We start from the raw sequence: 25939 nt of genomic DNA on the forward strand, positions 1-25939 counted from the left end.
ACTCACCCCTCTAGACTAGGAGGTGTGGGTAGAGTGGTACGTCCATCCTACCCAAGAAAAGTTTAAGCATGACAAAGTGTCTGGCACCAAGTGAGTCTCCTGAAGTGCACAAATTGTAGGCAAGTACTTTGATAGCTGGAGAGGCCATTGTTCTCTTAAGAGGGCTTTGGACACCCACAATGTTCCAAGAAAGTGGCACAGCGTTCATTGGAAATCGGTTCAATGGGGAAATGGATGGTGCGATACAATCCGGACCATGCCTTGCAAGGGTACAGCAATGACCCGATCCTCAGGAGCAACAGATTCCATCGCTCATACAGCAATGGTAACAGCTAGTGTTTGAAAATGTGGCAAAGGGTACCGCATCAGGAACCCCTCAAAGACATGAAATGAAACAGCGTACTCTGGAACTGTACGGAACGGAAATGGAATCATTGTAGCAGTAAAAACAGGGTTCTCTATCCAACAGGAGAGACTGGAGCATTTGCACTTTGAACACAGCCCCTTCGGGCTAACAGTTTAGTAAAAAAAAAAAAAAAAAAAATCTGTGTGCCAGAAAACAAAGTTAACAAGGGTTCATGAAAGTTGACCCGTCTCATCCTTCACATAGGTTGCACCGAACCAACAGACTTGTGTAACTCTCGTAACCAAGTTAAGGGGTCAACGAAAACATTTCGCCCTCATGTAGCATGGAGCGATATCCACTCCCAGCCGATATCAAGAAGTAACAAACATAACAGGAGAGAATGGAGTGAAGCTCTCTCACCCTTTGTAGGCTTGAATGGAGCAGAACGCCCGGCCTACTCTGCTGCCGCACATCTGGCTTGCCGAAGTGTATTTTCATTGGCATCCAGCCATGAGGATGACTCTGCTGACGATTCGAAAAAGTGCGCCTGACCTCTGGCTATTATGGAAAGCTTGGCCAGGAATAGCATGGCATATGTAGCTTGATGTTGCTTTTTGACATCAGCGAATCGGGCATGGTGGCATTGTACTTCCACCGAGAAGTCAGGATAGAAGAATATACTGAACCAGTTATATTGGCTATTATTTCCTTGTTTTTAAAGTTAAGCAAGGAGTATGCGAGGTGAATACCCATGCGGAAGGTGCTGAGGCGGTAGGCTGTATGCGCGTTTAATAGAGTATAGGGGTCCAAACACCTCCTTCCCAAAGCTCTCCACCAAAACCTGTGGGGTCCCATCCCTCCGCCTCTTCTGTGAGCCCCACAATTCAGACATTATTACGTCTGAGGCGGTTTTCAATGTCCTCTGCTCAGTCTTGGTGAGTCTTACTGTTAACTGGGACTCTTAAAAGTGGGGTTAACTTGTCTTCCACCTAGTTGAAGCCATCCCCACCGGGAGAAGACAGTGATTATCGCTAGTGGCTATAGCAGCCGCTTGCAATAAATCGCAAGAGAACCCGGCAGGCTGGTTGTACCCAAGCTGATTGAGCGATTAACTTGGTACATTCAGCCTACCCATTACGGTTTCGAATCTCGACCGATTCCTGATGACTTACTCAATTACAATATGACTTGTGTCGTAAATTGTATATTCCTTTTTTTTGCAATTTTTTCCCACGAAAGTGGAGTTACCGTTTAAAAATGGGAAATATGTGTAAAAAGTAAGGTGAGCTTACTTGACACTCTTCTTCCTCTTTGGAAAACTTCATAGATTGTTCGGACATCATCATAGTAGTAGCTCACGACTTCATCGCTATCCAGCAGTGCAGATCTGCGGGCGTTCTCATGTCCCTGTATAAACAACATTTGATTAACAAGGATTACTGACTCATTAATTAAAAGCAAGATTTAATAGGACCTGCAGAGACAAGCATGGAATGTAATTGGCAACATTTATTAAGCTCGGTCACAATACATGTTTTTTCCATTTAAAGCTGAACTCTAGGCAGATATATAAATTAATGCCGCTCTGTAGTCATGAAAACATCATGTAAAGTATTAATTCCCCTATAGCAGAGAGGCCAGAAAACAACTGGATGCAGGAATCGTTATCCACAGGGGAGTGGACTTTAAGTGTGCCAAACCAATGGGGGAAAAAAAAATACATGCAGAAAAAAAAAGAAAAAAAAAACCTCATAAAAACACATTTATTGTATCTTAAAATATGGCATCAGAGTTTAAAAATCAACAATACAAAAAAGGTCAAAGAGGCATATATGGGCACTACTAGTGTGTAACATTGATGCATTTGGCTACATCTGCTTCTTCATGGTACATGCTTGAAGAACATAAGAAAATGAATTAAATACAAAAATATTAAGTGTACAATTACATGAATTTAGGGCCGAAACAACTAATCGATTAAGAAAATAGTTGTCAACTATTTTCATAATCGATTAATCGGCCAGTTTATTAGTTGGCCTGCATATAGTATGCATTATTTGTTTACATATCAGGAAATACACTGCTGCACACATACAGCTCAGTACACCATCCATACATGTCACGAAGTGCCTGAGAATTTGAGCATGTGAAAGTGTGAGGAGCAATGCCTCATGGGACATGTAGTCCTGGGCAGAAAGTGAGTGGTTCTAAAGGCAGAAGTTTTTTTTACCTTGCTATAGCAGGTGCTCTATACTATACTTTGCAGCTTGCTATTGAGGCACTCTGAAGGCAGGAGGAGTCAGAAGCTTCGGTGAGGGACCCCAGAAGTGGAGGATCTGGGCTGCTCTGTGCAAAACCATTACACAGAGCAGGTAAGAACAACAAGTTTGTTTAAAAAAAAAAAAAAAAAAAAAGAAAGTGGAGGTAATAGAAGGCATTACAATTACTGTAGTTGGTTATTTATATTTACCACTGCATATGGATATTTAAGAATAAATTGCCTTTTTTTTATTTACATATTAACTAAATTGTACACCACACTTAAGATTATCCGATTAGTCGAAAAAATAATCGGCCAACTAATCGATTATGAAAATAATCGTTAGTTGCAGCCCTACATGAATTATATTAGCCAGAAGGAATCTTAATAGGAAACAATAAATTTATGCTTTTATGACATAAGGTGTTTTCTGCACAAATTTTTTATTTTGATTTTCCCATTGGTCTGCTTCACATAAAGTCCTCTCCCCTGTGGATGGAGAGTCCCGCATCCAGTTGGGTTCTGGCCTCTCCTATAGGGCAATACTGTATGGTCTGGACTATGGAATGTATGGGATGGTGCTACCATGAAAATCTATTCTTAAGTCTGCAGGGTCCACTTTTCTCTTCTGCATAAACATCATGTAACTTTCAAATGGAAGCTTTGCAAGTAGTGGACTTTGGGCAGGTCCAGGAGGACCTGGGCTCAAAGGAAGCAAGTCCAATGATGTTGGCCACCAGACTGGGAACATCTAGTGGTAAGGGGAAAAAAAAGTGGAAAATTCTAAAACTAAAAAAGTGAATAGCTGGTTTTGTTCATTTAAGTTTTTAATGTGTTATTGTGTTATTAATTTTTATTATTAATGGTTCATATATTTTATTTTACTCAAAAGGCAAATTCCAAGTTAACAAAACTGTGGTAAGGAGTTTGTGACACAACGGTATACATAATACACCATTATGAAAATCGTATGTTTATTATATATGCGGTCCCCGGTTACAAACAATATAGGGACTGTAGGTTTGTTCTGAAGTTGAATCTGTAAGTCGGAACAGGTACATGTTGTAAGTGTAGCTCCAGCCCAAAAAAAATTTAAGCTTTTTGGATAGCATAGGGAAGGGTTATCACTCCTGTAACATTTGTTTTGCAGTCTGTGCCCCTGTTCAGAAGACTTCACCTCACTTTTTGTTCCAATGACAGATGGATTTTGAAAATTTTGGGTTGTTAAGAAACAAGGATTGTTGATAAAGCATCAGTGGAGACACCTTTTCCAGATATTAACTGTTACAGGAGTGAATTTCCCTTCCTAGGGGTAGATTCCCTCTCACTTCCTGTCGTCTCCCTCTGTAAGTAGGAGTTGTTTGTAAGTTGGATGTTTGCAAGTAGGGGACTGCCTTGCGCAATAAGGCATGGAGGGGGGGGGGAGGGGGGGAATGGGCAAGAGAAAAGGAAGGGAGGGGGTAATGGGGGTATAGGAGTGGGAGAAAAAGTGGACCCTATCTGACAGTACACATTGATTTTCAGTGTGTCCCCAAGACACTCATGAGTGATAGTCAGCTGTTCCCCCCTCTTGAGAAGAACTTTCCCCTCTTCAGGAGTAGACAAACATATACCTGGAGTTCTGCTTTAAGTAAATAGAATGAAAGCAATAATTACCTAGAGAAGAGCAAATATTGTCATTTGTTGAACACCACCCAACACCCTATATAATAACTCACAAGGGGGGGGGGGGGTTGGCCTACTTCCGGGATGGGAGCAGCAGTTGGACAGAGCTCCATCCCAATATCGAAATTCTTAAAGTAGAACTACCACTTATCCATCTCCTCCCCGGGTACCTGTTTTTGAGAGGTACCATTCACCACTTCCAGGAGACGGGCCGCAGTAGGGAACCAGCTGTGAAACCGAAAGGCTTTACTGCCGGGTTCCCTTACCAGGAATGGCAGCGTCTGCACCCAACAGCCGATCCAGAGACCAGCTGGGGTGCCAACCTCGTGGGCTCCCTGGACAGGTAAGTGTCCATATATTAAAAGTCAGCAGCTGCAGTATTTGTAGCTGCTGACTTCATTTTTCATGGGGGGGGGGGAACCTCCTGTTTTACAGATCCCCGATGTTCTAAAAGATCCTCTCGCTCTGCTCATCTGGCCCGATGGTCACTAGAGGAGTGGTCGCCATGGTGAAAAAAAAATAAAAAAAAAATAGGCCCATCCAGCACACAGATTCAGCCCGACGAGCTGTCTTGGGATGAAAACAAAAATGGCTCTGAAGCAAGTGCAGACCTACCTCTCCACAAAGTGCCAGCACACACTGAGCCTTCGGCTCCTGTGCAGGGTGAGTCATTCTCCCCTCCAACGCCCTCTTTCATAAGCCCTGAGGGCCTTTTACTCCTGGGGCTAGGGCTGCAGCTGTGCCCTCTCCTAATGAAATTAACCCTCCAGCTCCTAGTGCAGAACCCACACTGTCCCAGATCATGGATGCAATTCAGCACTGCCAAGCTTCTCTTACAATGCAAATTAAGTAAAAAGGTGAAACTTAATTGAAACAAGATGTACATAAATATTAGGCACCAGGTATCCAATGCGGAGCAACGCATCAGCGACTTGGAAGACGCTATACAGCCTCTTGATCACCAGATGACAGAATTGAAGTACCATGATCATGATTGAAACAATGATCGAGGATCGCCTACAGCGTAACAATTTGCAGCTGCTTGGCTTTTTAGAGGGCACAGAAGGTAAACATCCTGAAGCTTTTAGGCTGCATTCACATCTAGGCGGACGAAATCGCGGCGTTTTGTCGCCGCAAATCGCGGTAAAAATAGCGGCGTTTTGTACCGCGATTTGCGGCGACAAAACGCCGGTATTGTCCGCCTAGATGTGCCCCAAGATGACCCCCTCTATGGAGATGATTGCCATCTCCTAGCCGAACGCTCGAAGACGCCTGAAAAAAAAGGTCCGGGACCTTTTTTCACGCGGCAGGCGACAGGCGTCCGGCGTTCGGCGTGGAGATGTGAACCATCTCCATAGAGGGACATCTGTTTTCAGCCCTCTGGCGGCAGCGGCGTAGCGCTACAATCGTAAAAACGCCTAGGTGTGAATGGGGTCTTATGGAAAAAATGGGTTACTGATGCTTTTGGGGCCGCAAACTTTGTCATTGAATGTCCCCACAAGGTTCTGCTGCGAGCACTCCCTCCAGATAAAGAAACCATGCTGCATGCAGCAAGAGCGGCTGATGTATAATGGCAATGCCATTACCATCTTTCCTGACTTCTCGGAGGCCACACAAAAATAGTGTGCTGGCTTCTTGTCAGTAAAAACTACAACTCTGTACACAATTAAATCGCATTATCCCATTCTGGAATTAGACAATTACAGGTTTAATATCCCCTTATCTAAAGTTTCCCAGGCCCAGGTCTCTGAATTTGAAGCCTCATTTACAGTCAACGAGCTTGAAGTAACTATGCTTTCCTTCGCCTGGAATAAAACACCAAGGTTGGATGGCTTTCCTTCTGAATTCTACATCCAGCATCAGGAACTCCTTCTGCCTCATCTACTCCAGGTTAATTCTCATTTGAAAGAGGGTGTATCCCCCTTCTATGTCAGAAGCTCTCTCTCTGCTTATTCCCAAACCTCATAAGGAGCATTGAATGAATGACTTGTATAGCGCTACACATGCGAACTGAATCGCCTCTAGGCGCTTTGCCAGCCAGTGTCTGCTTGGTTGATGCGGTCATTTTACCCCGTAGGATCTCGACACGCTTGGGACACACAGTCATACACACAGATATACATATATATACTGGGCCAATTTTTTTTGGACGAGATCCAATTTACCTACCAGCATGTCTTTGGAGTGTGGGAGGAAACCGGAGTACCCGGAGGAAACCCTCGCAGGCACAGGGAGAACATGCAAACTCCAGGCAGATGGTGTCGTAGTCAGGATTTGAACCAGCGACCCTTTTGCTGCTAGGCGAAAGTGCTACTCACTACACCATTGTGCTGTCCGTTCACTCACTACATTCACTTTGTGCCTCATATAGGCCCATTTCTTTAATTAATTCAGACTTTAAAATCCAGGCTTTGGCTCGTAGACTTAATGACGTGGTTACCATTGGCTCAGATCAGACTGGTTTTATTCCTGGGCGTTCCACCTATATTAATCTCCAGAGACATTTTACAAACATGTAGGCTACACGACCACGTGGGCTCTAGACTGGTCATTGTTTTGGACACTCAAGACGTTCGACTCCATTGAATGGCAGTAATTATATGAAGTCTTTGCTAAATATGGGTTTGGGTCCTCCTTCCTTCGTTGGATGAACCTCCTGTATTCCAAGCCGTGTCTACATATGTATTAACTATATCTCCACCCCCTTCTCCATAGCCTGGGGCATGCGACATGGGTGCCCTTTTGTCGCCCCTCCTATAAAACCACTGGCAGCGCTATTAAGAGCAGATTCCACCATCCAGGGTTTAGTGGTTAGTTGCCTGGAGGGGAAAAAAAAAAAAAATCTGACAATGGAAGTTTTTAAGCTTAGGTAGAGAATGCAGTAATGGTAAAAAAAAAATCTTTAGCCTTTACAACCTCCATTTACATTTTTTTTTTTTTAAAAAGCTAACATTTCCTTAAAATATTTAGTGAGGAGCAAAAAAGAAATAAATAAAAAGAAGATTTTATATTTTTCTTTTAAAGCTTAACACAATGCTTTGCTGCCATCTTTGCAACCCACTATACACTTAATTAACATATGCTACACAACTGGGAAAGGAAAAGAAAAACGAGAAAGTGAAAATAAGAAATACATTTAAAAAAAGGGTAGAATGAGTCTCATGATGCTTCTCTCCTCCTGTAAGTGCCAGAATGGAACGTACAGCGAGAAAAAAATATAAGTATTTAATCCCCTGCCGATTTTGTACATTTGCCCACTGACAAAAAAATGGTCAGTCTAAAATGTTAATAGTAGTTTAAAAAAAAAAAAAAAAAGTGAGAGGCAGAACAAAAATGTCAAGAAAAACACATTTCAAAAAAGTTAAATTGATTTTGCATTTTGGAATTAGTGAAATAAGTATTTTGTCCCCTATCAATCAGGCTCCGAGGTGTTTTCTATACAGACAATGAGCTGAGATTAGGAGCACTCTTAAAGGGAGTGCTCCTAAAGCTCAGCTTGTTATCTGTATAAAAAAAAAAAAAAAAAAAAAAAAAAGACACCTGCCCACAAAAGAAATCAGATTCCAATCTCTATACCATGGCCAAGACCAAAGAGCTGGCCAAGGATGTCATAGACAAGAAATTGTAGACCTACACAAGGCTGGAATAGGCTACAAGACAACATTTAGGAGGGTGACAACAGTTGGTGCTATTAATGGAAAGAAACACAAAATAACTGTCAATCTCCCTTGGTCTGGGGCTCCATACAAGATCTCACCTCGTGGAGATTCCGTGATCATGAGAATGGTGAGTAATCAGCCCAGAACTACACGGGAGAATCTGGTCAACCTCAAGGCAGCTGGTACCATAGTCACCAAGAAAACATAACACTACGCCGTGAAGGACTGAAATCCTGCAGCGCCCGCAAGAGGCAAAAGCATTAAAAAAAAACCTGTGTCAAACAAAACGACTTCCGGTCACGGCTGAAACTGGAAGTGCCATCACCCGGCTCCTATCAACGCATTGTGTCACACCACACGTGACTTTTTTTAAGCCCCGTGACATCACTTCCGGTTACGGCCATGACCGGAAGTTCTTTTGTTTGACACTTTTTGTATGCTGTTGGCTCGTGCCATTTTTATCGGTTATATTGTTAATTTAAAAAAATAAACCTATGATTTTTTTAACAAATTGCTACACTATGGAGGCTCTTTCCTGTATACAATACCTCGGATCTGGAGACAATATTGGAATAAAATCAGAAGAATTTGTCGGGGAGCTTGGATCATATGGCAAAATACCCTTAAGGCTGCAGTGGTTCCTTATCCTACCAGGACATTTCCATTGAAGAAGACAACACAGCTTACGGGATCCAACATCCTTGATGCATGACTAGAGCATATCCAAGGACTGGTCTGTAACAATTTTTGTTCTTGTTTTTAGATATGCTTTAATGTTCTCCACACTAAGGCTATTTAGCATTCACAAGGGAGAACAATTAAAGCCGATGTACCACATACTCCTATTTCTTACACTTTCTTACAATGCTTGCTTGGCGTACGCTCCCTGTGCTTTACGCGAGGCCCAGCGGTAAATTCTATATCCAGCATTTACAGCTACAGCTTCCTGCTGCAAATTGTCAAGGTACTATCCATCTGACTGAGTCTGCTCTTACCAAAAAAAAAATATGCATGCCCACACAAGTTTAAACCACAAAGCAAACATTAGCGAATCAAGTCTCCATGAAGCTGTGTAAACAGACAACACCTTCATTCCCTGTGTTCACCAATATCCAGGATGACTACTGTTCCTTCATGTTTCACTGCAATTTAAAGTTAAACTGACCGAAGAAGCCTTGGGGGGGGGGGGGGGGATCTGGTATAGGTACAGGGTTTGACAAATTTGCTTGGAATCTAGGAGCCAGCTAAAAATGTTAGGAGCCAGAAAACGCGCCTCGTCCCGCCGAGCTCGCGCACAGAAGCAAACACATACGTGAGTAGCGCCCGCATATGTAAACGGTGTTCAAACCACACATGTGAGGTATCGCCACCATTGGTAGAGCGAGAGCAATAATTCTATCCCTAGACCTCTGTAGCTCAAAACAAGCAACCTGTAGAATTTTTAAACGTCGCCTATGGAGATTTTAAAGGGTAAAAGTTTGTCGCCATTCCACGAGCGGACGCAATTTTGAAGCATGACATGTTGGGTATCAATTTACTCGGCGTAACATTATCTTTCACAATATATTAAAAAAAATAAAAAAATTGGGCTAACTTTACACTTTTTTTTTTATTATTAAAAGAAAAAAAACACAAGTGCACTTTTTTGTGAAAAAATACACTTGCAAGACCGCTGCGCAAATGCGGTGTGACAGAAAGTATTGCAACGACCGCCATTTTATTCTCTAGTCTAGGGTGAGATATATATTTACATGTCATGCCAATGGCCACCGCAAGATGGCGCCAGATAACAGAAGGAATCATAGGCCTGCAGAAGGCCGTGGCCTCAATAACCGCCGGGGGCGCACGGAGACACAGGATGGGGTATCCTGTGTCACCGTGAGCCCCCACCTCCACGCTAGCCGGTAATTGAGGCCGTGGCTTTCTGCAGGCCTACGCTTCCTTCCCCGGACGCCAGGTCGCTAATTCTAGTCACAATTGCGACCGGATTTTGTCGAACCCTGTATAGAGAGATATATATATACACACACACACACACACACACACACACACAATATGTTATAGGGAACATGTAGAAGTGTCAACTGTGCTGCTGCAGTACGGAGGAGGATATACTTTTTGTATTCAATTTCCTCCTAAAAAATAGCAGTGCACTTCCTGGTATGCACAGGTGACCAGGAACACTGCACTATGGAATCTAAGGCACTGCTGCCTCTAACTGCTAGTTATATGAGAATTCAACAGATTTGGTGATACTTGGTTATACTTACCTCCTCTGTTGCAGTGGATTTGCACAGAGCAGTCTGAATTCTCCGCTTCTGCTCCCCTAGCCCCTCCCCTCTGACGAGGACCCCAACAAGCAGCCTGCTATGGGGGCACACGAGTCAAGTCACAGCTCCGTGTATCCATTCAGACACAGAACTGTGGCCCACCTCGCCCCCTTTCTCTTGTCATTGGCTGACTGACAGCAACGAGAGCCAATGGTGCCGTGCTGCAGTCTCAGACAACGAGAAGTTGAGTCCCGGACAGCTAAGATGATCCTACAACATCGCTGGATAGAGAGAGGTCTCAGGTAACTATTGGGGAGCTGCTACACAGAACGTTTTCATCTTAAAGTGGTTGTAAACCCACTTTTTTGACATTTACCTACAGGTAAGCCTATAACAAGGCTTACCTGTAGGTAGGGAGAATATCTCCTAAACCTGCACGGTTTAGGAGATATTCCCCTCGCAATGCGCCACGGCGCATGCGCAGGGGGGGGATCTACGGCGAAAGGACCGGCAGCCGCCGGACCTTGCCGAGTTTTAAATCTCCCGCGCGCAGGAGTGACGTCATCGCCGCTCCAGCCAATCACAGCGCTGGAGCGGCGATACCCGGAAGACACGGCGAGGCAAGATGAAATCTCGCTCGGCGTGGACCAGGTAAGTGCTACACACCTCGTTCCGAGGTAAGTATTTCATAATGAGCGAATATGCGGTGCATATTAGCCCATTATGACTTTTTCCTTACAGGAGAAAAAATAAATAAAAAAATTGATGCGGGTTTACAACCGCTTTAATGCATAGAATGCATGGAGATAAAAAAACAAAAAAACTTCTGACTTTACAACCCCTTTTAACCATTTAACCCCCGGACCATATTGCTGCCCAAAGACCAGAGCACTTTTTGTGATTCGGCTGATCGCCGCCATTACTAGTAAAAAAAAAAAAAAAAAATTATTAAGAAAAATGCCATAAAACTATCCCCTATTTTGTAAACGCTATAACTTTTGCGCAAACCAATAAAACACCGCAGAGGTGATCAAATACCACCAAAATAAAGCTCTATTTGTGGGGGAAAAAACGTCGCACGACCGCGCAATTGTCAGTTAAAGCGATGCAGTGCCGAATCGCAAAAAAAGTGGCCTGGTCTTTGACCAGCAATATGGTCCGGGGGTTAAGTGGTTAAAAAAAAAACGTCCGAAGCGTGCAAACCTGGAAGGAAGACCGAGTGATGATGGATTCTCTGTCTGCGGTGACAGCTCACTGCTTAAGGGATCTATTTTTTTTAGGTGTAATAAAGCGAGTATGCGGAGGGTAGGGTGGTTGTGTGGGGACCAGTTTGTTTAATGTGGTTTCCAACACTATCCTTACACTTTATCTTGACTTGAAGTTCCAGAACACATCACACTAGTCTGGCAGTAGCCCAAAAAAGTTTAGTTACCAGTGGCATAACTGAGACTAAAGAGTTGTAAATGATTTACATGCTTAGCTTTATAACTGTATGCATGGGAGCATAGAGGAATGTTGTGAGCACATTAGTGTGTTATTAACCAAGGCAGAACAATCATGGACTTTGGCAAAGGTTTGCAATATTAGACCTCCTTTATTTTCTTCTAAAGAGATTAAAATAATTCAGCTCAAAGCACCAGGTTTAAATTCCCTTAATAGGATTTGAAGTAATGCACACCATGGGTAAATGAAGATTTAAGTGTGGGCAAATTGTACAGCGAAGAGAAAGCAATGGTCATGGGTTGCCACAGTCTCTGCCCAATGCTCTTCACTGAAGAGTTTACATAATCTTCAAGTATAAACTGAATACACAATGGCCTGGTGTCCTTTCATTCAATATCACCCTATGATTTCACTACTCTGGTGCCAGAAACATCACCTGATCAGGATCTTACGGCACTTACTGGGAGGGGAGAGCAAGAAGTAAACATTGCAAAACTGGTTTTGGCTTTAAAGTTCAAATCCACCCTTTCATTTCCCAACGATCACAGAAATCACTGCAAATATTCAGGGTAACCGGTCAATGTACAGATAGTTCTCAAGTCTGTCTAAGTGCGAGATCCAAGGCAGATCCAGTTATTACTCCATTTGGCCTATCGGCAAGCATCCAAAAAAGGTGACGTGAGGCCATCAGTAACAGCAGCACTCACAATAAAGTAATACGTTGCTGCTCTACAAATGTTGGTCAGGAAACAGTTAAAAAATAAAATAAATACATGTGCACACTCCGAGTTATGTGACCATGTTGTCACTGACCTTCACAAGTGTTCAATTAACAATGGGAACCAGTATAGCAATCAGTATGGTTGCCAACCACGCCATCACTGAATGTTTGTTTACAGCCTAGAGATGTCACGGCACCTCTTTTGGTTCATTCACTAAAGCCGAACATACATGGACACAAATTCAGACAGTCTTCCAGGGACTGGCTGAATTTTAATACATCTATAGGCACCTTGGTTGTACTGAAGTTGATCGATTGACTTGTGTACAACCAGCCTGTTTGGTTTTATTGGAATGAATATTGCCACTGGCTATAGCCAGCAACACTAATCATTGTGTTCTGTCAGCAGGGAAGGCTATGAGCCAGCAGAACACAATAGTGCTGCAAGAGGGATTCTCTCCAACCCCCACCTCTGACCCCCATCAACACCCAAAGTGGAAGGAAAAAAAACGGCATAAATTCATGGCCTGCCTAAGGCCCTTTCACACAATTGGACCGTTCAGGTTCGCCTGTCAGTTTTGACGGCAGACCCGAACGGCCACTCCATGCAGTCCTATAGAGCGTCGGATGTCAGCGGAGACACGTCCACCAAAAATCAGACGTATGGCTATACGTCCCCATCTGTCCATGGCAGATCGGGCGAGATCTGATGAAAACATGCTGTCCGCTTTCATCAGATCTCCCCAAAGAAGACAGCGGAGCTGAACAAGCCCCTCCCCGCTCAGTGAGCAGAGAGAGACTTGTCATCCGCCGGCTCAGCGGAGAGATCTCCCGCTGAGCCACGGAGTCTGCCTGTGTGGAAGAGGGCTTAGGCCCAGTTCATACTAGTGCGATCCCTCCTGCATCTCCCTTCTCTCTGCAATGCACAACAATGGAAATCACATTATTCTCTGGTGCCCATTCAAATCAATATAACAGTGTGTTTTTTTTAACCACTTAAGGACCCGCTCACGTGTATATATACACGTCATTTTTTTTTTAAAGATGGCCATCTCGGTAACGGCAGCAGCCGCTGCCACAACCGAGATATCCATCTTTCCTGTGAGCGGTCCTTTAAACAATAACGGTGGTCTCCACGAGATCACCGTTATCGGCGGAGGGAGAGGGCTTCCCGCCGCTATCCCGCGCCGCTTACCAGAGCCGTCGGCCGCGGCAGAGGCGATCGGGTCCTCTCTCCTGCTTGGCTGGGATACGAGTGAGGGCAAGATGCCTAGCAGGGCGTTTTCTTTTTTGCATTTTAGTCTAAATAGGAGATCTGAGGTCTTTTTGACCCCAGATCTCATATTTAAGAGGACCCGTCATGCTTTTTTCCATTACAAGGGATGTTTACATTCCTTGTAATAGGAATACAAGAGACCAATTTTTTATTTTTTTTTGTAAAAAATAAGAAAACAACATTTTTTTTTTTAAAGTGCCCTGTCCCGACGAGCTTGTGCGGAGAAGCGCCCGCATATGAAAACGGTGTTCAAACCACACAAGTAAGGTGTCACCGCGATCGTTAGAGCGAGAGCAATAATTCTAGCCCTAGACCTCCAACTCAAAAGATGCAACCTATAGAATTTTTTAAACGTCACCTATGGAGATTAAGGGTAAAAGTTTGATGCCATTCCACGAGCGGGCGCAATTTTGAAGCGTGACATGTTGGGTATCATTTTACTTGGCGTAACATTATCTTTCACAGTATAAAAAAAAAAAAAAATTGGGCTAACTTTACTGTTGTCTTATTTTTTTAATTAAAAAAAAATGTGAATTTTTCCCAAAAAAAGTGCGCTTGTAAGACCGCTGCGCAAATACAGTGTGACAAAAAGTATTGCAATGACCGCCATTTTATTCTCTAGGGTGTATATATATATTTATTTATTTATTTTATTTTTAAAGAAGAGGTTCTTTTGGTGCAGCATGGTATTTTTTTGGCTCCATAGACTTTATTAGGAGCACATGAAAAACAAAAAAGGGAACAGGCCGCTTGAAAACGCAGCAAAACATGTATGACCGTGCAAAATCACTCTACAAAAAACACACTGAAAAATGCATGATTACGTGGCAACACTAGTGTGAGCCTAGGCTGAACACTGAGAAAGATGCAAACATTTATGTGTAGAATTTTTTTTTTTCATTTCTCATCTTCTAATAAAAATGAGCAAACTATTGGAGTTGACCATTGCACATTGAACCAGCTAAATTTGGCCTGACATCTAGGTCTCAATAACTTCTAGGTAACCCACACATTTTGTTGAAAGGGAGCAATGCATTTAAAAGAGTTGAGTGGATTATGAAGGTACTACTAGGTTTACATGCTTGGCAAGTGGAAAGAACAAAGTAGATTCTAAGTTTTCAGCCATTGTTAATCATGACATTATTAAAAGGACACGTGTAGGAGGTGAAATCTCTACAAACCTGTCCTCTTGTAACCCTAGGACATCTCAGAAACCGGGCGTGTAGTCGTGGGATTTTTTTGCAGTGCACGAGATCCAAACCACACATGAAATGTCAGCCTAATCTCTTACAAAATCAGCCCAGGATTGAAGCAGATATGAGCAACACATTATTTTGTAGGCATTGAGGTCCAGTGATGCAATGCACTTGAAAAAACACACCCCCTATCAGTCTCTACCTGTCTTTTTACAACCGATAAAAGGCCACCAAGATTTTCTCAAATTTCCTAATACAATGTTGAATTAGTGTCTGAAATAAGAAAATGTTTAGAATTTGTTTTTTTGTTTTTTACAGTCTCAATTCTGAAAATTGCTCTAGGGCAGCGATCCCCAAAAGGTCTGGGGGGCTGGGTGGTCCCTGTATGAAGGTAAAACACTTGTACAGCTAAGTACTGATTTTGTACGTTTGCCCACTGACAAAGAAATTATCAGTCTATAATTTTATATGGTAGGTTAAGTCCAGCTCAGGCTGGACTTCTTTAAAATGAACCCACCATTAAAATTATAAACTGATCATTTTTTGTCAGTGGGCAAGCAGACAAAATCAGCAGGGGATCAAATACTTTTCCCCTTCACTGTACATAGAATGCATAAAGGTAAAAAAAAAAACTTCAGCCTTTAGAACCATTTTAATTTGAATGCATTCTATGTATTAGGGCTCTTTCCCACAAATTATCAGTTTTTGATGGACTCAGTTTGCTCCATTGATCCCTGCTGAGCCGGGCGGGTGACAGGTCCGTCTGCTCACTGTGGAGAGAGGGACCTGTCAGATCTCCGCTCTCTGATATGGGGGGGGCCGGGGAATGAAAACGGATCCGCCTGTCCGTTTTCATCCAATCAGATGGGAAAATAGGGTTTAAATCCATCTGAATCTAGCAGATCACAGTGGAGGACAGTGGACATGTCACCTCTGACATCCATCGCTCCATAGAACTGTATGGAGCATCCGTTCAGGTCCGCCTAGAAGGAAAGGAAAAAAAAAAACACCTGATAGGCAGGCTTAAAGCGGAGGTTCACCCTCAAAATTAACTTTTTCGCTAACCTATCTCCAGCCTTAATAAAGGCTTGTAGCGTTGTCATTTTTTTTTTTTTTTAATGGGTACACTTACCTGTATTCAGCCGCACTTCTGGGTCTTCTTCCTTGCGGGGAGTGGGCATGTCGCTCCTTTTCCCCCAACGGGGAGCTCTGCGCAATGTCTCCTGGGAGTGAGTGTTGATCCTCCCAGGAGACGATGGACGTGCGGGTAAAGCGTGTCATCGCCTTCCGAAAATATCCGACAAGGACTCGGCTCTTTACGGCGCCTGCCGTGTAGAGCCGACTGCGCAGGTGCTGTAAAGTGCAGAGTCCCCCTCGGATATTTTGGAAGGCGATGACGCGCTTTACCCGAACGTCAATCATCTAAGGAACGCCTACTCTCCGGGGGAGCGAGAACCCAAAATCCCCGTGAAAAATACCATAAGACCGTAAGTACAGCGGTACAAAAAAAAAATCCAGCATACTGCAGATGTCAGCAGTATGCTGGATGTAACGTTCTATTGTTTTAGGGTGAACCCCCGCTTTAAACGGTCCACATGTGTTAAATGGGCCTTAAGGTGAAAAAAAAAACTTCTGTGTCACAGGATCGCCCCCCTCTTATATTTCAATCTAGCACTGTGCATGAGAGCAGAAACCATCATCTCTGTCACTCTTTACAGGACAGATTCAGGTCAATCAAATTCTGTGACAAAGGAAGCGGGTCAGTGCTGAGCAGAGTGCAGCTCGGGAACGCACCCACACAAATGCCCCCAAGCAGCTTTCTATGGGTGCACATGGGGGGGGGGGGGGGGCTTGGGCTAGGAGTGACGGCAGGGGGACCCCAGAAGGGGATGTCAGCCAGGCAACAACATGTAGAGAACAAAAAGGTCATATTTGGAAGCCTCCAGGTTTCCCTCATGACACTTCCTATGTAAATAAGGATAAACAAACAATGAACCAAATTCATTCAAGTAAGAGGAAGACAGCTTTTCCACTGGGCTTTTTCTCCTATAAATTGTGCCATCATGCATAATGTCAACCCTTAACAAGATGTAAAAAGCTTAATTGTTCTCGGGCCCGCCCAGCTCAACACTTAAACACAGGCTACAAGAATGGGAAGATTTCACTGTGCAAACAGCCTTTAGACAACAGGCGATTTGTCAATTGTAGGCACAAAAGGCCACTGAACGTGAAGAACAGGATAGGCAGAGTACATCAGTTGTGCAATGTCTTTAACAAGATCAAAAACAAAAGTGATCTTGAAAAATACACATAGTCTGTAAGAATTTACAATTTTAAAAGGAAATGCACTTTTAAAGCATTAAAGCCACACGTGACATCCTTTCTTCTAATCCTCAAGTGTCATACATGCGCATGCTATTCTTTTTTTTTAAACTCCTTCTCTGCCAACCGTGAGTCAGCTGCGCTGGCCAACTTTAGGTATACATGTGCCCTCTGTTCCCGCTATGACGCATGGAGTCTCACTAGAGTCTCCAAGTTAGGTAGTTCTAGATAAGAGCATGCCCTATGTACAGGCTATTCTGAGGGACACAGCCAAAGCCATGCTGACTAAGGCCTGGTACACACGATAGGATTGATCCGCGGATACGGTCCGCCGGACCATATCCGCGGATAAATCCTCAGAGGATTTTGATCCGATGGAATGTACTCACCATCGGATCGAAATCCGCGTCGAATTTACACCGCGGTGACGTGTCGCACCGTCGCCGCGACGACGTGCGCGACGCTGTCATATAAGCAATTCCACGCATGCGTCGAATCATTACGATACATGCGAGGGACGGGTTCGGACAGATCGATCCGGTGAGTCTGTACAGACCACCGGATCGATCCGCTGGAGCCGATTCCAGCGGATAGATTTGTAAACATGTCTACAAATTTTTATCTGCTGGAAATCGGAAATATCCGCTGGAACGTACACACCAGGGGATCTATCCGCTGAAACCGATCCGCTGAGATTTTTCAGCGGATGGATCCTCTCGTGTGTACGGGGCCTCAGTGTAGGCGGTACAGCCTTGGCTCGGTGTTCCCCTGAGTGTCTGTGTACTAGAAATAGCTGTACATAAGGTTGTAGTTCGAAATGGAAGTGTGCACAAACTGGAGACTCCAATGGTCCCACCAGGCACACATACCTTGGCAAGCACAGAGAAAAAAAGAGGCAACTTTTTAAATAAAAGGGATGCAAGGCATACGATATGCAGATCGCATGCCCAGCTCAGTTTACATACGGGTGATTTCTGAGAGCAGGGAGGTAGGTGAATTTTATTGCAGAAGAAAGTATGAATGTCTATTCTGAAATTAAATCCTACCTTCTTAAAGTGAATAGCAGCAGAACTTTAGTTCCACTTTATATACACAACTATAGCACTCTAAAAATAAAAGTTTTCAGGGCACAGGAAACCCCCACTAAGAATTATATCTACAGTTCACAGTACACTTGTGTGATCAGTAGGTTTTAGAGAGTTTTAAATAAACAGAAGAAAGGGATATACATTATCTCACAAAAGTGAGTACACCCCTCATATTTTTGTAAATATTTTATTATATCTTTTTTAATGTGACAACAATGAAGAAATTACACTTTGCTACAGTGTAAAGTAGTGAGTGTAAAGCTTGTATAACAGTGTAAATTTGCTGTCCCCTCAAAATAACTCAGCCATTAATGTCTTCACCCCTATGTGAAAATTTACAAATTGGGCTCAAATAGCCATTTTACCTCCCGATGTCATGTGACTCGTTAGTGTTACAAGGTATCAGATGTGAATGGGAAGCAGGCCTGTTAAATTTGGTGTTTCTCACTCTCTCATACTGGTCACTGGAAGTTCAACATGGCACCTCATGGCAAAGAACTCTTAGGATCTGAAAAAAATTCGCTCTACGCAAAGATAGCATTGCCTACAAGACCGTGAAAATGAGCTGCAGCGCGGTGGCCAAGACCATACAGCAGTTTAACAGGACAGGCCTCGCCATGGTCGACCAAAGAAGGTGGTCTTTAGGAAAAAGACGTATGAGTGCTGCCAGCATTGCTACAATGGTTGAAAAGGTGGGGGGGGGGGGCCAGCCTGCCAGTGCTCAGACCATACGCCGCACACGGCATCATATTGGTCTGCATGGCTGTCGTTCCAGAAGGAAGCCTCTTCTAAAGATGATGCACAAGAAAGCCCGCAAACAGTTTGCTGAAGACAAGCAGACCAAGGACAAGGATTACTGGAATCATGTCCTGGGGTCTGATGAGATCAAGATAAACTTATTTGGTTCAGATGGTGTCAAGTGTGTGGCGGCAACCAGGTGAGGAGTACAAAGACAAGTGTGTCTTGCCTACAGTCAAGCATGGTGGTGGGAGTGTCATGGTCTGGGGCTGCATAAGTGCTGCCGGCACTGGGGAGCTACAGTTCATTGAGGGAACCATGAATGCCAACATGTACTGTGACATACTGAAGCAGAGCATGATCCCCTCCCTTCGGAGACTGGGCCACAGGGCAGTATTCCAACATGATAACGACCCCAAACACAACTCCAAGATGACAACTGCCTTGCTAAAGAAGCTAAGGGTAAAGGTGATGGACTGGCCAAGCATGTCTCCAGACCTAAACCCTATTGAGCATCTGTGGGGCATCCTCAAACATAAGATGGAGTGCAAGGTCTCTTACATCCACCAGCTCCACAATGTCATCATGGAGGAGTAGAAGAGGACTCTGGTGGTAACCCGTGAAGCAGCTCTGGTGAACTCCATGCCCAAAAGCGTTAAAAAAAAAAAAAAAAAGAAGAAGGTAGTTCTGGAAAATAATGGTGGCCACACAAAATATTGACACTTTGAGCCCAATTTGGACATTTACACTGTTATACAAGCTGTACTAGAAAAAAAGGGGGTGTTCACGGACGCAAGGAAAAAAAGTTGTTACTGAATGAATACCTTATTGTTTAGTTTGCTGCAATCAAAGAAAAAAGCATAAATTGCCAAAAAATATCTAAATAAGTGGCCATTGCAGAAGCGTTTTCCCCTTTGCTTTCTCTGTTGGTGTTTCTTTTTTATAATTTTGCTTATTATTCATTTTCCAAGTGTTTGAGATATTTGATGTTTTGGCTTTTCCGTTTATAATATAGCCACTGAAATAAGTGAAGTAGCCATTATAGGCACAATTTATATTAGTAAACACTGTTGTATATTTGGGGGAATAATTTTTCCACTTAAAACACATGGGCTTGCTTGCTTGTCCAACACCAAGTACTTTTGAGTATACATTCACTTACTACAGGGAAAAAATTGTTTTATAAGCACCTATTCACGTTGTATATAGCTTCTATAAGGCTTTGCAGATGGGTTGCTCACTATTGGGCCCCAATATAAGGTTAGCGCAATCCACTTATTTAGATATACAAGCTGTACACTCACTACTTTACATTGTAGCAAAAGCATAATTTCTTTAGTTTTGTTACATGAAACTATACCAATACTTAACTGAGCCCCCTCTCGATCCAGCAATGTCCACAAGAACCATGGCTCTCCGGGTACTCGCGCTCCTGATTGGCTTTTGGCAGCAGCTGTCAATCACAGCCAGTGAGCCAATCAGGAGATGGAGAGGGTGAACTGTTTAACCCCCGATTCTTACATTTCAACTAGGTACATCGTCACTTACCTGGTGAAATGAAGAAGTGGACCAGCTTCCTGCAAACAAGCTTCATCAATTGAAAGCGCAAAGCTAAAAAGTCCACCAACACGTGGCAATCAAGAAGGTCCACCTTATTCATTTAATGTATTTTCACATTTCATCGTGTAGTTTTATAAAGCGGCCGATTTATTCTTTGGAATCTTAACAGCACCCTAAAAACTGACTGTGTAAGGCTAGCTCGATATTAGTTTTACTTTTTGAAGAGGCACGTCTATGTGCACGGCAGAATAATAATAATAATATTAAAGTGCAGAAACCCATAGCGACCAATCAGAATTTACTGAAGTTTGGGGAACTAAAGTTAGCACTTTTGCTTGTATAGTCATTTTATCTATTTATTTCAGGTACTTCTATAGTGCTGTCAACTTATATACACACACACACACAGTATAAATAAAATATATCCCTCTCATAAATAAAATAAAAAAATAACATTCCCTGCCTTCGAGGAGCTTACAATCCCTAAGGTCCTTAACTCACTTTCATACACATACTAGGGCCAATTTAGACAGGAACCAATTAACCAACCAGCATGTCTTTGGAGTGTGGGAGGAAACCAGAGTACCCGGAGGAAACCCACACAGGCACAGGGAGAACATGCAGACTCCAGGCAGGTAGTGTCGTGGTTGGGATTCAAACGCCACTTTACTAATTAACACTCCAAATCTAAATCATACCAGTTTTAACTACTTGCCGACCAGCCACCGTCGTCGTTATACGGCAGCAGGTCGGCGCGAACCATTGTAGCTGTACGTCGGTCCCTTTAAGCGGTATAGCAGGCGTGCACCCGCTGCATCACAGGCATGAGAGGCAGGACAAGGACATGTGTGTAAACACACACAGACACATATCCCTGTTCTGTGAGGAAAGGCAGATCATGGGTTCATAATAGCTAGGAACTATGATCTGTAATTTCCTCTAGGTCAATCCCACCCCCCCTACAGTTAGAATACACATTAGGGAACACAATTACCACCTTAATCGCCCTCTAGTGTTAACCCCTTCCCTGCCAGTGACATTTTTACAGTAATCAGTGACATTTTTATAGCACCGATCGCTGTATAAATGCCAATGGTCCCAAAAATGTCCAATTTGTCTGCCATAATGTCGCAGTCCGATTTAAAAAAAGCTTTAACCACTTGCCGCCCGCCATATAGCAAAGTTACGTTGGCAAAGTGGTTCTGCAGGATAACAAGCCTCTGCGCACCCCCGGAGGCTTGCATCGTGGCGATCGGTGGTGTGGTGCCTCTCCGGAGACTCTTTACCACGTGATCAGCCGCGTCCAACCGCGAGTAGGAGAGACGATCGGTTGCTTTCCCAACAGGGGTGGGGAGGTCTGTGCTGATAGTTCATCAGCGCAGCCCCCCCTGGAGATGCCCACCACACTGGACCACCAGGTATTCCCCACCCCCTACACCACCAGGGAATGCCAATCTGTGCCCAGGCAGCTGCCAATCAATGCCCACCCACAGCGCCTACCAGTGCCCATCAGTGCCACCGCTAAGTGCCCAGTGTCACCTACCAGTGCCACCTAATTGATGCTACCTCATCGGTGTCGCCTTATTAGTGCCGCCTAATCAGTGCCCATCAGCTGAGAAAAACGTACTTATTTACAAAATGTTATAACACACAAATGAAAAGCTTTAAGATTTTCGGTTTTATTTGTTTAGCAAAAAATAAAAAAAACGCAGAGGTGATCAAATACCACCAAAAGAAAGCTCTATTTGTGGGGAAAAAAAATATATATTTTTTTATATGTGTTTGGGTACAGTGTAGCATGACCGCACAATTGTCATTTAAACAGCGACAGCGCTGAAAGCCGAAAATTGGCTTGGGCAGGAAAGGGGGAAAGTGCCTGGTATTGAAGTGGTTAAAAAAAAAAAAAAAATTATTATATATGAATAATAAAAGTACAAAACAGTGTTTTTTTTCAAAAACTACGCTTTTTTTTGTTTATAGCATACACACAAAAAAAAAAAAAAAAGAGATGATCAAACACCACCAAAAGAAAGCTCTATTTGTGGGGGAGAAAAAAAAAAAACGGACGTCAATTTTGTCTGGGTACAACCGCGCAATTGTCAGTTAAAGCGACGCAGTGCCGAATCGCAAAATATGGCCTGGTCATTGGGTAGCCAATTCTTCCGGCCGGGGCTGAAGTGGTTAATGATTTTAAAATGTCCTTTCATTCTACCATCTTGTACTGGCAAAAAGGTTTAAAAGGTCAATCAGGTTCACTGTGGCTAACAAGTTAAATTGAGACACTTTGTGATAATAAAAATCAGGTAGAAGGGAAACATCCAATCAATGATATTAGACAAACATACCAAGCTGTTTAGACTATATATGATCACCTATGTATGCACACCAATTGGTATACACCAATCAATATATACCCCCAAAAAGGGCTTTATTTCCAGAAATATAGGAAGGAAAACCCAAGTCACAGCAAACAAAAAAAAGCCAGTGCCCGATTGGTTACAAAACCACCAGCGTTTACATAACAATTCTTTATGCATTAATGACTCGGTTTAGTTCCTCCAGCATTATACTGATGCATGCTATTCTACCAGACTTAATTGGGTACCATTGCTCCCATAAAAAGTGTGTCCATAAATCTAGAATAGCAAAAATGCTAAATAGTATACTTTATTAAACAGGTAGTTTAAGGTGGCTCTGCAAATGTAAAATTATTACACAAAATGTCAGAGTTTAAGCAGTAGAAATCCTGGTTTAGTTAAACGTAACCACTTCTGCCTATTTATTGTAAGCTCCTTGACGTCAGACACAGCAGGGAATTTACAGTAAAGTGATGTGTAAATGGTCAGCGCTATATAAATACCTATGATAAATAAAATGTTTGTTACCTCTTCCGACAGAACATGCAACCCCTAAAGTAGATTTACAGGTTAGAGAGGGGGACACATGAAGATGGGAATTCCAGGTATGGTACAGCGTGTAGAAGTAAGAAATTCCTCCTAAACCAGTTCTCCCGGGGCTGTACATCGGTCTAGACAGGTGCTGCACATATTATAAAAGATAGAGTTACCTTCACTTCCACAGACTGCATGGCCAAGTCACACGGGGGTTTCAGGGCTTTTGGTCTTGTCGCGTACCAGTAAGTGGTTAAAGCAGCGAATGCACCAACGCCCATTAAGGTGTTGGTGGGAAGAGTGCGGACATATTGGTGAACATCTCGTAGCTCCGGGATCCGAAGACTTCTGAAGATCTCGTGTGCCTGCATTATTAGTGCTCTCTAGATCTGTGGGAGGAGCAGAGTGGGAGGAGGAAAGCATTAAGAAATGTACAAAATTAACCATGCAGTGGCTTTGTACAATGTGCATGAAAAAAAAAAGTACAATATATTCAGTAGCCAATCAAAATACCAAGTATGTATTTTCTAATATTGAATTTTTTTACAGGTCTACTTGCTCAAAACCTGACCCCTCTGAAAAAGCTGGTTGCCTGGCTGTCACTGGCTTCACCGCTTCCAAGCCTGAGCTTGTTAGGGCACAGTAAATGTAGAACTTCTAATCTGCATTTGAGGTGCACTGAATGGAAATTTTGGTGCCGAAAATGACAGTTTAAAAAAAAAAAATATATATATATATATATATATATATATATATATATATATATATAAATTGTATTATATTTGACTTTTTAATTAAATAACATTTAAATTAAATATGAACTTATTGTTGGCCATTGACGCCTTTAGACACCCTTTCCCACTGGGGCTAAATACAGCGCTCTCAAACTGCCCCAACGATGCTGCTTGCAGGACATTTTTTCTAACGTTATTTCTGTCGCTAAAATGCCTGAAACCCGCCTTAGTATGAAAGGGGTCTCAGTATGAAAAATGCAGTCTCTGGCATCATGTCTGCAATCTCTTACTTAAAAGCAGTATGGGATTTTGTTTATCCATAATCATACTTACCTAGGTGGATGCTGCATCTGTCCCCCGCAGCCTCTTCACTGAGAGCTGAGCCACCGAACACCCACTGATGGCTCAGTTCTCTCACCTCCCCGAGCGGAGAGCTCCTGCCTGTCAGTCAGCAGCTCTCCGCTCTGCTCCTCCACACTGATAGGAGTGCCGAGCTGTGGAGGGGAGGAAGCGGCCATCTTAGCGGCTTGCTGAGAGACTGAGAATGCCATCAGTCCAGGCACCTGGCGGATCCAGACTCGGGATATCACAGTGCCTGGACTGATATTGGTGACATCGGCAGAGAGCGAACTTCAGACCGCGCTCTCTGCTAAAAATGGGTCACAGGAGTACAAAACAAATTGCACTCATGCGACCAGGACGAGAAGCCCAGCCGGATGAGCTCAGGCTGGAATTCACCTTTAAAAACTTAAAGAGGAAGTAAACCCCCCCCCCCCCCGGGAAAAAACACACATCTCTGCAAGAGAAAGGCATAATGAGCTAGTGTGAGCTAGTATGCATACTAGCTCTTTATGAATGACCTACCTGAGATCAAAGCCCCTGAAGCGCTTCTCGTTCCCCTCCTCCGCCATGTTCCCTCCGAGCACCTTCCGGGTAGCGCCACGACTGGCCGGAGCGGCGATGACGTCACTCCCGCGCATGCGCGCGGGACCGGCATGATCCCATTCATAAAACCAGGACGCTCAGTGCACTGTTGGCTCGGTGCAGTGTTTTCTGCAAATATCTCCTTAACCGTGTAGGTCAAGGAGATATTTCTTGCACCTACAGGTAAGCCTTAATCTAGGCTTACCTGTAGGTGCAGGTTGTCAGAGTAGGTTTACAACCACATTAAACACACTGCTAATAGTATTAGAAAAATTTCCATTCGGTGCACCTCTAGCAGACGCGATGCACAATTTTCGGCAGCCAAAATTTCGGTGCACCCCTAATCTGCATACATGTTCCAGGTTCTCCGTGAGAAATAAAACTGTATAACATTTTCTAAGTTGCATTTCTCTAAATTTGAATTTTTTTTCTTCCTCTTTTATGTACCACCACTTCATTCCAAATAAAAGTTTATTTTATTTTTATTTATTTTTTAACAAGAGAAATTAACTGACCAATTTTAGAGGAAACTAACGGTTTCAGTAGAAGAGGTCAGAATGTCACAATATGTTACACAGTACCGACTTCCAGACCAAGAATATATTGTTGTGCAGCAATAAGTAAATACTCGCCTTCATTTAATAAATGCAAATAGAGCACAGTCATTTAAAGAGAAAGGTTTTCCTCATTATGGCTCATAGTCGAGGCTAAATGGATCAATGATTTGTGTCACGTATATGTATGTGCAGGACACAGATTAATTCACATTTACAGGCACTGGAGGCCCCAGGACAAAAAAAAAAAAATTCTGCCTTCTCTGCGCTGTTCATTTCTTGTAGATGGCAA

At 43.3% G+C, this 25939-nt stretch overlaps 1 protein-coding gene across 4 annotated transcripts in view; it reads right to left on the minus strand.

The window, feature by feature from the left end:
• ACSL1 (acyl-CoA synthetase long chain family member 1) overlaps positions 1-25939 on the minus strand; it is a 113030-nt gene that overhangs the window by 55074 nt on the left and 32017 nt on the right. For all 4 annotated transcript variants that reach the window (XM_040334098.1, XM_040334075.1, XM_040334083.1 and 1 more), the window contains exons 2-3: positions 23612-23824; positions 1639-1753 (exon numbers count right to left, since the gene is read on the minus strand). In XM_040334098.1, coding sequence (XP_040190032.1) covers positions 1639-1753; positions 23612-23806 — 310 coding nt within the window. In that variant the 5' untranslated portion in view covers positions 23807-23824. The remainder of the gene's footprint in view (positions 1-1638; positions 1754-23611; positions 23825-25939) is intronic.

The sequence above is a fragment of the Rana temporaria genome, chromosome 1 (genome assembly GCF_905171775.1).
Source record: "Rana temporaria chromosome 1, aRanTem1.1, whole genome shotgun sequence".
NCBI classification, from domain to species: Eukaryota; Metazoa; Chordata; class Amphibia; order Anura; family Ranidae; genus Rana; species Rana temporaria.